Here is a 13288-nt window from a genome sequence, read left to right as displayed (position 1 = left end):
TATTGACTACTTGGGTGAATAGAAGCCAACACAGAATGTGTACAAAATGTAAACAACTCTGGGACACTGTATGTTCCCAACACCATCTTGCTTGACCAGCATGACTTAGTGAATGAAAGGATCTGTCATTCATTGTGTATTAAATCATGATGCCTGTTAACTATTTCAAGACATACTTTTACAAATTTTTTCACATGAACATCTATGTTAATTTAAGTACCTTCATTTCGAATATCCATTTTTGCTTTTTTCAACACAACGATCAGTTTACGATAACAAAATTATTGCATTCAATCTCAGCAAGTATTTTTGTTAAATCAATTATAATTTTATATTATCTATTACCCATGGCTTTGTGGATCGGTATCTGCCTGGGAAGCTGAAATTGTGGAATCAATCACCACTTGTGAAAACAATTCAGCTTTTATATCATTCTTGTGGAATGGTGTTCCATCATTAGGCACCACTACTTCATGGGAAGAAGAGGTCAAAGTTTTACTTCCATCTGTTCAATGAAGCATGTGATGTAATGAAGGTTTGAAATTACTAAGCCCCATACCTGTGACAAAATGCATTAATTCTGACTTCCTCCTTTACCTCCTCTACTTGTAATTTTATTGTTCTATGGTAGTAGATAAACCTCACTACTCTTTAATTTGGCACTTTGTAAGATGATAACCAAAAGGATTACTCAGAATAGTATTAGGTTGAGTAAGATTAGATTAGAGACCGACAGCAATAACCAATAAGAGGGAGAAAATTCAAGGGCTAGAAATACCAAAATCAAGAAAAAAAAAATAAAATTGCATAAAATTTTTTGCTTCAATTTACCTTATTGTGATAGTTGGTCAAAAGGATTGACACATTTGGTATGTGATACACATAATCTAAGTGAGGAGAGTAAGAGCTTTTCAAGTAGACAATTTTTGCTATGGTATCGTTCATATATTGCAAGTTAAATTACCAAAACTTTGAAAGAAATTTAACGTCTAACATAGCAAAAACCCGACATCTCTTCTCAGGTATCTGTTGCTAGCACAGCAGGAGACGGTATCATGACATTTTCAGACCCCTACCCCACTTGAATCCTATTGGTCAGCACTTCAAAATCGGCCATTATGGTTTTGAAAAAGAGGGGATGAGAAAAGGGTTTCGGCAACATTAAATGGATAGAAAATTTCTGGTTTCAGTGAAAAAAGTCTACGCTATTGATCAATCATCTGCTAAAAAGGAACGCGGTTCTGACCGTATAGTCATATTGCTCGAATTGAAAAGAATGTCTTACTCCTAACTTGCTATTAGGCCCTACGTGCTACTACCATTAAAGAAAAAAGATGCAAAAAAAAAAAATAGAAAGTATCGGCATTGCCCTACCGCTGAAAAGCGTGAAACGGAAACTCACGACGAATAAGATCGAAATGGTCAAAATACACTTTCTCGTTCACGCTTTCCGTAATTCTATCAGCAAAGCACGTTATTAAGTGGAACACTACTCCTTTTTCTCTCTCTCTATCTCTCATCTCTCTCTTTCTCATTGCTTTCCCGTTTTCCCTTTCCTTTTTAACGAGGCTCAAGTTCAGGACGGACATGTTCGAATAGCGAGATTCATAAACTTTGAAACCTTTATGTCTGGCTGATACAAATTTTGGTGAAACTTAACGCGAAACGGTAAGCCTATGGCGCATCGACAACTAACACTCTGTTATCAATTAAGTGGGCCTCATCATTCGTGTTATTCTTCACCCTTAAGCTATAAAAGAGGTCGCCCTATACACGGATCCGGCTCAGGTTGAGTTTCTAAATGGTATAACATTCGATATTGATTCCGTTATAACGGAATCAATAACGGAAAACATGTAAGAGTTTAAAACTTGCACGAAACAGCTCAGAATAACTTGGTGGAAATTACCAGAAGCTCTCCCACCCTAATCCCGCATATCTCAGCCATGGTCTAAGATTTGGGACCAATCTTAGACCATGTCTCAGCCATAACGCCAGCTCCATCCAGCAGGCTATTCCACAAATGACAGCCATGGCCGCCAGATGGCTATACCTCAGTGTCCTTAGACTTCAGTCAATCGATCTATTAGATAATCAGGAAATTTCTTATTAATATTCATTTCCCTTCAAGATATTTGCGTGAATCAGTTTGAAATATGTGAATAAAAATTTTTCTTTTTGAATAATTACTATACTTTTCCATTTTCTTGTGGAAAAGCATTCTCTAATCAAACTTATTTGGAGAAAAGGGAGAATGTTGGCTGCCATTTTAGTGGGCGTTAGCATAAGGGCACGAGATGTTTTGATGAAACACATCTGTTATAGCTCCTATAGCAACAAACAACTCTTATTAACCATCGAAATGGCTTTCAAAGAGTTAATCCTTTATTTTCTTCCTACGTGGATTTTCGGATCCGCCGACCCAACCGCTGCCGATAAGGTACGGTCCCAACCAGACGGTCAATCGACACATAAGTCGAACAAGAAAGAAACCCAGACATCAAACCAGAAAGAAACCCAGACATCAAACCAGAAATCAACCCAGCAAGAGTTTTCCACCAGCCAGACCACTTGCCCGATTAGTAAGGCCTGTCAACATCTGCCGAATGAAAGGGACAAGAGAGTTAACAAAACTGACGCTGCCCCTTCACAAAACATAAATGATGATGTGGAGGAAATTACCCAGCTGCAGCAGCAAGTTTTCGAAATTAAAATGGCTCGCGACAATCTTCAGGAGGAAAACGAGAAATTGCGCAATGACTTGAGCTATCGAGAAAAAGAACATCAGGAACAGTTAGAAAATCTGAAATGTCAGCGAATCTTGCTAGAGGACAAAACGACCCAGCTTTTGGCCCAAAAAGACCAGGAGTTGGAGAACACAAGGAAACTCCAACCGTGCCATGATGTTCTTCACAAAGAAATCTCCAAACTTCGTAGCGATCTGAAACAAAAAACAGAGGAATATCAGAAGGAATTTGAAAAACTGAGGCAGCGTTACGCCCTGCTGAACCAAAAGCGAACTCAGGCATTGGCTTTGAAGGACCTGCAGTTGGAGAGGGCGCGAACATTCCTTTCAGATCAAGACCGTTTAATTAAACAAATGCAAGAAGAAATTGTCCAACTACGAAAATCTAACAAAGAACTTACTGGAAAGCTTGCGAAGATCGAAGCCAATTCGTCTCCTGCTGACCAAATTCATCAAGAGCAGATCAAGGAGCCCGAAGTAGCTGTTTTTGCACCACCAAGTATCCAGCGACAAGATATCGAAGCTGAACCAAACACTCTTCCGGTAACAAAGACAACGAGAAGGGTGTATGATCGGCGTGCGCTTATGGAACTGAAAGACAGCGTTGGGACCACCAACATCAAAAGTCTGCTATATTTCGGTATTCTTCGTGATTCACACAGTGAAAAATCAACCCCGACCAACCAGGGAGTTGAATTTATGACTCGTTCTTATCACCCACTGTTCCCAGCAATGGAACATGGTCAACCAAGAAAACGAGAAATAAGACTGATGAGTTCACAGGAGGAGCCGAGAAAGGCAAACAATCCCAATGTTTGGATACCCAAAAGGCTGTCTGCAAAATCTGAGGACGGCAACAAGACATCTAGCGAAGAGATTTTGAGAACCATTCGTGGAATCTTAAATAAGCTTACACCATCCAACTACCAGCGCTTATTAGCAAAGATACAAGAAACCAATATTGACAGCCAAGATTGTTTGGCCGGGGTCATCAGAATCTTTTTTGCAAAAGCGGTCGAGGAATCCATTTTTGCCTCCATCTACGCAAAAATGTGTTTGGCACTGTCGACCAAAGACGTTGCATCTTCATCCGATCCTGCGGAAACGATTAACTTCCGCAAGCTGATCCTATCCCATTGCCAGAGAGAATTGGAAAAGGATAGTGCGGGATTAGTCAAGACAGAACAGAAACGACTTGAGTTTGAAAACGCCGAAACAGAAACAGAAAAGCATAAGTTACAAGAGGAATTAAAAGAACTCGTTGACAAGAATAGAAGAACATCGCTTGGAAATATAATATTCATTGGCGAACTATTCAAAGTCAACGTTATTTCTTCGAACGTTATGCATCAATGCATTCGAAAGTTACTGAGTCACAAGGAAGACGAAGACTCGATTGAGTGTCTCTGCAAGCTGCTGACCACCGTTGGCAAGCAATTAGAGAGTTCTACCCTTCCAGACAATGGAGTTAGGCCAAATTTTACCAACGCTCAAATTATGACCTCATACATCCAAACTTTACAGACTATAGCTGGTGAGCGGAAAGTATCTAGCCGTATCCGCTTCATGATTCAAGATGTAGTAGATCTACGCAAAACTGGATGGAAACCTCGTCGAGTGGAAATCGGACCCAGAACAATCGAGGAGATACATAAAGAAATGAACCAAGAGCTCGAGGGACAGCAAAAACAGTTACCTGATCCGCAAAAACAGGGGCAAATACTAAAAGAATCCCGACCTGTCAAACAAGTTAAGGACACGATAAACAACAGAACGCCTAAAGTGCCCACTTCCCAAGCCAGGATACCAGTAAATACCAGAGCCCAAACGGAGAATCCAAACAGCGTTTCAACACCAAATTTTAAAATCGTTACCGCGCAAATAAAAATGGAGACATTCCCTGATAAGGTGATGCTGCTAAAAGTATCCCAGGGAAATTACCCACACATTGTTGGCAAAGGAGGTAAAAACATAGATCGCGTCAACTTAAAATTTGGTGTACGAATACAGACAAAAGTGGGAGAATCTGCCCGTCGTGATTACAACTTCACAATATCGGGAAATGATGCAGAAAACCGTAAGGCGGCTGCGAAGGACCTTCTTGACGGGCTTCCTGTTTGTTTGGAATGTCCTGACCTAACCTTGGATGGTGTTAACAACTTAAAAATCAAGCAAATGAATAAGGAGCTTTCGGTTGAAATAAACCGACCGTCTTCTCCCACCGGGAAGGTTACGATTTACGGCAAGATCGACAACTGTAAGCTTGCCTACGAACAACTAACATCAATCGGCAAATAACCTTTCCGTCATCTTTCAACTCTTCGCTTAATTTTTACTTCAACTTTTGGCCTACTCGTTGTCCTCCTACAAGAACCCTTTTTCCATTGGTAAAATGTAAGGAAGAAATTCTCTCCGTAACGGCTTCCGAAGACAGTGTCTTGGACATCTATCATAATAAAGACTAAACTTACAGTTTGCAGCAAAATGCGAACTTCAATGTCTACTTATCGTCTCCAGGCACTGTCGACGGACTCCGATTGCAAGAGAATTTCTTGTTTCATAAATTTTCACGAATTAGTTGTAAGGAGGATATTTCTTTTTTCGATTCTTTACTTCATTTTTCTTTCTCTTTGATTTTTGGACGACGTGATATCCTCTTAAGAAGTCTTCTTCCATTGGTTAAATGTATGGAAGAAATTCTCTGCGTAACGGTTTCCGAAAGCAGTGTTCTGGTCATTTACCATAAAGACTATATTTACAGTTTGCAGCAAAATGTGAACTTCAAAGTCTACTCATCGTCTTCAGGCACTGTCGACGGATTCCGACTGCAAGAGAATTTCTTGTTTCATGCATTAACATGAGTTATTTGTAAAGAGGTTAGGCAAGTGGTCAAAATCATCCTTTCATTAAAATTGTGAGTTCTTGACAATGAAGTTCTTATTGTTTTTTAATTGTTGTTGGACAGTATTAGATGTAATATTTAATGAAAATTATGTACGCATCTATGCTGTCTAAACAAGTGACTGAATAAAATAAATTTTTCTGATGAACTTTTTTCTTCGATTTAATTTTAATATGATCCCGTAATTACTGAATATCCAGTTTTCGTTGCTGACGATATTCCATAAAAATTAAGAATGAAAACTGCATAAATTTTTGCCCATGACGAACAGATTTAGGTTATGGAGGTCTGTTATTCAGTTTACAGACAGTGTCTGAAATTTTATGATTGAAATTGACACTAACGATCAATCCTCTTGCAGTTTCCTTTTACACAATTACGTCTCACCGTCGCTCGTGCAAATGACGGCCCGTTCTCGTCCATAATTACAACCGCCCACCAATTTACAAAACGGCTCATTCAACTTTCACTTTGACGCGGACCTCGCGTACGCGTAGACAACACTTGGCCACGAATGATGGGCTCCTGGAAAACTCTTTCGTTTAGAGACAGATATGCTGTTACCATGACAACATAACCATTATCGTATGCAGGAATCCTCCGGGAAATTGAGAATGGAAGGTCAAGAGCAAAACCAAAAATGAAAAAAAAAATTAATAAATAAATAAAAATGAAAATGAAATAAAAAAATGATTTCCGAAAAAGTGATTGGAGATCACAATGAAGAGCAGATAGATCCCTGGTGGGTTTTCGCACGCCGTTTACACGAGTTTGCTGAAATCGAAGGATTGAATTTTCAGAAGTGGCTAATGAGAACATTAGCGAAACTTGGATGTGGTGGAACTGGACAGTGCCTGATGCGTCGGGCGACGACGTCGATGTGAACGCCAACGGTAGTGACATCTTTATGAATATCAGTGGCCGTAACGAGACGTCGCTCTCATCGCCTGATGTTCGCATCGACTGGGACGGTTGGGATGGCGGATTGTGGACACCCGCTCAGAGGAATATACTCGAGGGAGGCGTCATACCACGTCACGTTCACATAAGTTTAGGCGTCCTGCTCGCCTTTATAGTCCTGTTTGGCGTTATAGCCAACTCGGCTATCCTCTACGTCTTTTCGAGGTAAACATTTGCACATTTTTGTTTTTTTGCTAGAAAAATGGAGATTTATAGCCGATTGTGCGTTGGAATGATGTAGAGCGAGAAATTGTGCGATAAGAATTCACGCACAGTGCGCCGTGGATGAAGCCGTGTTAATTCTAAGCTTTATATTCGTCCGTTTTACGCACTGTGATGTGTACATAATGTTGATGGCATAATAAAGGGGGTCGTTCAACGGTGGGTTATTTATACGTTTTTGCGGAAAGGGAAACGCCCGTCTCGTCGTCCAATAAATAAGCGACGACTGAATAATGAGCTTGCGCATTTCCTTGTGCAGCGGACTTAGTAAAAAAAGAAAAACGTAATGCATTCGATCAACTGGTGCATCATTGGATTTTATTTTTTAAAGAAAAATGGGGGGCTTTGAAAAATTGAATATTAAATAAACATTGGTTTACTAGGTTCAAACGATTGAGGACACCGGCTAACGTGTTCATCATCAACCTGACAATCTGCGATTTCTTCGCTTGCTGCCTACTTGGCCGTCTATTCAGCCTTCCGGGGCCGCTGGTCTTTCGGCCAAACAGGTAAACCATTTAAGAAAATGATATGGACCATGATATTCATCGTTTGAAAACGTGCCATGAAAATGTCAAACCGAAACAAAAGTTCAGTAGCGAAAATTCGAAAATATACTCAAACCTTATATGCAAAGTACAAAGTACCAAAGACGTGTGATTAAGTATCCAGGATTCCACTGAGTTGGTCATTGGCTCGTAATTTTTGGCTCTCTGGCTTAACATCTTTTTACAATCTTTCCAATGGCACTTCGTTTGCATCAAGACATTCTATGTTCCTTGTTCCAAGAAGCAGGAAAATATTTCTGATACAAGAGTCATCTAAAGAAAGTCCACAGCTGTAAATTTCCTTAAGGGAAGAGTATTTTAATACTGCAGTACTCCTATGTTCAATAACAGTTTAGCTAATATAAATATTTGTCATAGATTTGCATGTGAAAGCAAAATATAAACAACAATTACTGTTGATAGGTTATTTCTAGATTGCTTACATGAAGCCACCATTGTGCAGATCAGCACCACAAGTAGATTTTTTCCACTGTTTTTTTTTTTGCACACTGCAGGGCTGCGGATAGGAATTGCACCTAAAGATATGAAAACATTGTCTGACAGCAAATAAAAACTTAAAGAAATAGCATGCAAATCAGCAAGTAGACTGTACTGTACCATTCAAATGACGGCGGGGCACAGTGGTGGAAACTAGAATCAGAGTCATCTATCGAGAGAAACTGAGTTATTCAACGGCCATTATCAGTGTTTTTTTTCGAGCTTCAATTTTACTGGTGTCGTCTGCTCCGTCGTTTCCCTTATCAATGTTGTGATTGGCTGTTGAAGTTTTCAAACATATTTTCTGATTGTGCATTCATCACACACCCGCTGGAGGCTCTGACTGCTATTTCCGAAATTAGACACAACGACAGAAGATTCCCCCCATGTCGTGAACCAACCAGGGTTCTATGACTCTGCTGTTTACGTAAGACCTTACGTAAACAGAATAGAAATTGCTCATATACACGGCCTTTCATATGAAGTCCATTGCTAGGCGATGCCGGAAGCACGGCCTTCAAAAGTAAGTTCGCGGCCTGATTTCGCCAAGCTTTCGCGAAAAAAACCACCATCTATCGGGAGAAATCTCAGAAAAAAATTAGGGTCGGTCGACATGACTCATGAGGAGACATGTAGTTTGCCATTCCGTTTTGCAAGAATCCCTATCAGGAAACTTCCGCAATCTTTATTTAGACCAATAATTGTACAATTTGACATAATGGGCGACATTGATGTTAAAAAATAATATGCAGTGGGTGCCACAGTGGAAAATATAAAAAAAAAATAACACAAAATGAACTAGAAAACTGGTGATTGGGTACCTTAAATTTTTTTTTTTGCAATGAAAACCCAAAAGAGGGATTTAAATTTCTATGAAAAACCAGGTTAAAGTAGGAATCATTCTTTTATCTCGGGGCCTTCTTCTAAACAGCGTCATCAGAACTAGATTCTTAGGTCAAATTCAGTGATCCATACAAAAATATTACAAACGTACCGGTAAAACAGTCGCGACAATACTTCCAGATAAAAGTAGACACTATGCATTCATATTTAGAATTCCACGACAAGAGACCGAATGATCCGGATTATCGACCCAACTTAGAAAATGTTACAGTAATAGTCGGGCGATATCAGCTAGATACATTTACAAACAAGCGTGAAAATAAATCGTCAGCTGACGTTCTTTTGGAAAGATGGCCAGGAGGTAACGCGTTCAAATTCCACTTGCCAGCTTAACATGAAACGCGATCGCAACTTTGTTCGTTATGTGAACGAGAGCCCGCCAGAATTCGGAACTGGTGGCCATGTACATAACCGGATTATAGATGCTATGGAGTAGGAAGAGATTCCACAAGTAAGGCCATGGAAGCAAAATGCTACCACACTCGCCCTCGAGCCGGATGCACCAATACAGGACTACAACACTACATGAAACCGGAAATGTACACAACCAAAACGGCAAGATGTTGACGGACATGTTGAGGGCGGCGCGGATTTCAAGTCGATTAAGTTTTGATCCTGCTTGATACATCCAAGGGAAACATTCATTGTCAAGGTTTTCAATGGAAGACGGTAGTTGATGAGCAGGGAGACGTTGGCGGGAATGTTCATTGTCAGCCAAAGTAGAATTTTTTGGAAAATTGAAGAAAATCCTGTCAGCTGATGGCGATGGTTCTGCTCCTCTTCCTAAGAGATAATGAAATAATAGAAGTAGCTACTGATTTGGCACAACATGCAGCAGTTAAATAACAAGTAGCTACACAAGCAGGATTACTTTCAAGAGACCTGCTTAATGTGCGCATTAGTACCGTTTAACTAATCCATGCGAAGTTTTTCTGCACAAGTTATGCACTTAGAGGCACTAGCCTACTTAAAGGATAGAGACTGAAAAGGCCTAAGCGGTGCAATTGCGTGAGTGGGGTTATTAACTGAATAAACAAATTAAGCTAGCTCTGGTGAAGAATACGAGGGAGCAGAGCGATCTTAACAAAAGGAGGCATTAATATAGAAATGTCTCATCGGTAAGAAACAGCTGTGCATGTAATCCCGTAAAAAAGCATCATCTGTTGTTATTTTCTTTGATATCTTTGCGGACTTTCCAATGATACTGAAGCCTCGCACTTATGGTCTCCTAGGAAACAAAGATGTGCAGAACCTCAGCAACAGCTGTAACGAGAACAAAAAAAAAAAAAAAGATAATTCAAAACTTACCAGGAAGAGAATTGTGTTGAAGGGCCACCGAGTTGACGAATCTGACGGTAATCGGTTCCTGATGGCGATTTAGCAAGTACTGTTGAATAAGAGCCTTGGATTCCATGAAAATCATGAGGTGCAGGATGACGCCAGCAGTGCCCAAAAACAAGTCCCAAATGAGGATCCAATGCATGTGGGTCAAATTGTTCGTACAGGTATAAATGGAAAAATAGCCAGTCCAGAACGGACTCGTTATTACGATAAAAGTCAATATGGACAATAGAGAAATCAAAACGATGACTCCTCGATTGCTCACGCTGGACTTGTACCATTCGTAGCGGACGATTGCCAAATAACGATCGAGTGCAGCCAATGAAAGGCAAAGCAACAGGATTGAGTAGTCGACAGGTGCCAGAAGAACTAAAATTTGACACGCCAAATGATCGTGATGCACAACGACGGCCAGTTCGAGTGCGCATTTGACCAAAAAGACACATTCGAAGAAAGCAATAACAGCCCAAAAAGTATGACGCGGATAGCGCAACTGTCGCGAAAAACTCACCACAAAGAAAACGAGGCAATTCAAAAGCACGCCGACGATGACGACGGATTTACGGAACACTTCTTGGCCGTAAGTAATGTTCTGTCCCATTATGGGGAAATCAAAAGAAATGTTTTGCCGTAACGATGTAACGTTCTCCTCGGGTGCCAAGTCCTCCATGGTAATGCACGAACTAAGACAAGGTGTATCCGCACCGCGAATATAGCTATATTCACGCCAGTCAGCCGGAATAACATCCTTTTCATCTTTTCTCGCATGCGCGGCACGATCGTCCTAGCAATGCTATGAATAGACTGATTATTACAGATCGTTTAGCTCGTCCTTGAGTTACACTCCTAAAACTGGGTTGTGAATGAATGGTCTCATCGTCGACGCAGAAATTCAATTACATGAGTTATTTTCCAGTATTTACAAATTTGTTTCCCGTAATCGCTGCGTTAGAAAAAAGGAGCGTTGTTAGGTCATCGGTAAGTCGTTGTACCAGTCTATTTCTCTCTAGTTAATACGTTTACTTTAGATGTTCAAAGCAATTACCATGAGTTTCACGGAGTTTCAGTTGATTATTGCAATAGCGAACCACTGAAGCAGGTAAAATGGGTACCGTCATTATACAGAGACACTCCTGGTGACAGAGAGAAAATTTCAAGCCAAACTTGATCCCCCGATTTGAGTTTTAGCGTTGCTTGGAGGGCAAAAAAGATAAGCTTATCACTGACGATGACATGGTCTCCCACTTCGACTTGTCCTGTTGTCAACCCAGAGCCATTCAATTGAAGATTTAACCCCAAACGAAGTGGAGTAGAGGATACTGAAAACTTGGCCAATCCATTGAAGATGAAGGAATAAGTTCCCATTTGAGGTGCCGTGAACTTTCCAGACGATCCATTCATCGCTTCTCCAACATTGATTATTTCAAGATCAAATGAAATTGGAGTGGACTCTTTGCTGAAGAGGTTGTTTCTTTGTACGTAAAAATAGACGGGCGATGATTTCAGATTACCATATTCACCGCACTGCCGAAAACCTTGTTGGAAAAATTGTTGTACAATTGATGTCGGCATCTCACTCGGTATAACTATTTACCTAAACTGTCGGAGACTTTTGTAAAGTTGCAGTAGACGTTTTCCACTGTTGCATTTCTCACCAACAAATAGAATCCACTCGAATTATATCCCGCCTGTCGTAGATCCGCACATGACGTTGCCATTTCATCGAGGACACCCACTGGTTGCGTATCGGAATTCGAAACAGATTTATTGTAATCTTTTGTTAACATCGATGGGTTTATGGCAGCTAAACGTGACCCCTGTTGTTGTAATTTGGATTCCAAACGAATCAACTCTGATTCCAAATCTTTCTTGATTTCATTCTGGTCACAAAGAATAAAAATATGCGAAAAAGAATAAAATTCGAATTCCATAAAAAACAGTAGGAGGGACGATACTAACGTTTTGTTGCAGCTGGTCCTCTAGTTTTCTGACCGTTTCCTCCAACTGAACATTTTTTGCCTGTACAGCTTCCTTGAACCGAACCTGAAAAATGGAGTATAATTAATTTTAAAGGCATTCAAGACCAAGTCTACAGCAAGAGACATATGTATAAATATTTAATAGTTGCCTTACGTAATTCTCAGTCAGTTCTTGCAATTCCTCCTCCAGGGTAAGAGCATTTCCACTAGCTGGACATGTCAGCGTCAGAAGACACAGGTAAACAATCACTACAGCAACGGTGTGACGAACCAGTTCCATAATTGACTGTTACGTTAACTAAAGATGTCTATTACGTAAGGTATACTGTAGCGTTCAGAAATCGAATCAAGACTGTACCCATTTTACAAGTCGCATCCCACCATATTCGTTATGAATACGGAAATGTCAATCAATGGATACACTCAGTAGTCAAGGTGTATAATTTTTTTTCTTTTCTTCTTTTTACTAAGCACGATTACAGGTCTTTTGTCGATGAGATAAAGTCCTATTTCATGATGAAAGCCGACTGTCTTGGCGCCAGCAAAGAACATGTTTTCGATTTTGAAAAATACGGACCCAGACTTCTGCGCTGTTTGTTTTGGATTTTCTAATTGGGCTTATCGACGTTGATTTGAGCCAACAATCAGTACCAAAGGTGAAAACATTCAAGCGTGTCAGGTTCGAGTATGTCATGGAAAGGATTATCTTTGATGGCGGTGGACCTTTGTTCTTCATTCGGTGCGAGGAAAACGTGACTTGCTATCAGTTGTTTTTTTAAGCACAGGAATGGGAGTTAGGACAGATTTATTTGCATGGAGAAACCAACCAAGGAGAATAGCAGTAAGCCATCGTTTTCGCCTCCAAACTTCGGACATGAGTAGCTTCGAATTTTATTGAAGATTAATTTGAATTTTAGGTACATCTAAAGATTTGAGTAACGTTCCAAATAATACAATGTTCATTATTATCCAAAGCTATCCCCATTGATGTTCTCAGAGGTTCTAGCAGTTGCAATATCAGTGAAAAGCGCAGCTGAGATTCATGGAATTTCCATAGTGGAAGGCTTGAATACATTTATCATCTCCCTCTGTTAAGCAAACAGACGAAAGTAAAACTGGCTCTACGGATATAACGGAGTAGAGATCCAAAGACTATGTGTGTCTATAGGTGTTCATATTTCATTTGAAT

General features: G+C 40.2%; 3 protein-coding genes and 1 long non-coding RNA gene across 4 annotated transcripts; 1 reads left to right on the top strand and 3 right to left on the bottom strand.

Moving 5' to 3' along the window:
• Positions 1-123: 123 nt before the first annotated feature.
• On the bottom strand, positions 124-1048 carry LOC123476867. Its single transcript, XR_006651873.1, has 3 exons — positions 832-1048; positions 560-768; positions 124-505 (listed from the first exon to the last, which is right to left on the bottom strand). It is a non-coding gene; the product is annotated as an uncharacterized LOC123476867 (long non-coding RNA).
• A 1314-nt stretch (positions 1049-2362) lies between these two features.
• LOC123477136 lies at positions 2363-5044 on the top strand. The gene has a single exon (XM_045180554.1). The coding sequence runs from the start codon at positions 2363-2365 to the stop codon at positions 5042-5044; it is 2682 nt and encodes an 893-aa protein (XP_045036489.1).
• A 3481-nt stretch (positions 5045-8525) lies between these two features.
• LOC116931775 lies at positions 8526-12548 on the bottom strand. The gene is made up of 5 exons (XM_032939412.2): positions 12254-12548; positions 12080-12163; positions 11715-12000; positions 10088-11655; positions 8526-9562 (listed from the first exon to the last, which is right to left on the bottom strand). Exons 4-5 carry the CDS (start codon positions 10788-10790, stop codon positions 9090-9092), a joined length of 1176 nt encoding a protein of 391 aa, XP_032795303.2. The 5' UTR covers positions 10791-11655; positions 11715-12000; positions 12080-12163; positions 12254-12548; the 3' UTR covers positions 8526-9089.
• LOC116931623 lies at positions 11192-12379 on the bottom strand. Its single transcript, XM_032939216.2, has 4 exons — positions 12254-12379; positions 12080-12163; positions 11715-12000; positions 11192-11655 (listed from the first exon to the last, which is right to left on the bottom strand). Exons 1-4 carry the CDS (start codon positions 12377-12379, stop codon positions 11192-11194), a joined length of 960 nt encoding a protein of 319 aa, XP_032795107.2.
• Positions 12549-13288: the final 740 nt, after the last annotated feature.

The sequence above is a fragment of the Daphnia magna genome, linkage group LG10, assembly GCF_020631705.1.
Source record: "Daphnia magna isolate NIES linkage group LG10, ASM2063170v1.1, whole genome shotgun sequence".
Classification (NCBI taxonomy): Eukaryota; Metazoa; Arthropoda; class Branchiopoda; order Diplostraca; family Daphniidae; genus Daphnia; species Daphnia magna.
This window is presented reverse-complemented; position numbering and strand designations above follow the sequence as displayed.

Bases quoted from the DNA above. Each gene is read 5' to 3' on its own strand.
- LOC123477136 (XM_045180554.1), top strand. From the start codon at position 2,363: ATGGCTTTCAAAGAGTTAATCCTTTATTTTCTTCCTACGTGGATTTTC.
- LOC116931775 (XM_032939412.2), bottom strand. From the start codon at position 10,790: ATGGAGGACTTGGCACCCGAGGAGAACGTTACATCGTTACGGCAAAAC. The intron at 9,563-10,087 runs GTAAGTTTTGAA...ATTATCTCTTAG, and splicing joins TCAACACAATTCTCTTCCTG to GAAGAGGAGCAGAACCATCG.
- LOC116931623 (XM_032939216.2), bottom strand. From the start codon at position 12,379: ATGGAACTGGTTCGTCACACCGTTGCTGTAGTGATTGTTTACCTGTGT. The intron at 12,164-12,253 runs GTAAGGCAACTA...TCCATTTTTCAG, and splicing joins AAGAACTGACTGAGAATTAC to GTTCGGTTCAAGGAAGCTGT. The intron at 12,001-12,079 runs GTTAGTATCGTC...CTTTGTGACCAG, and splicing joins AGGACCAGCTGCAACAAAAC to AATGAAATCAAGAAAGATTT.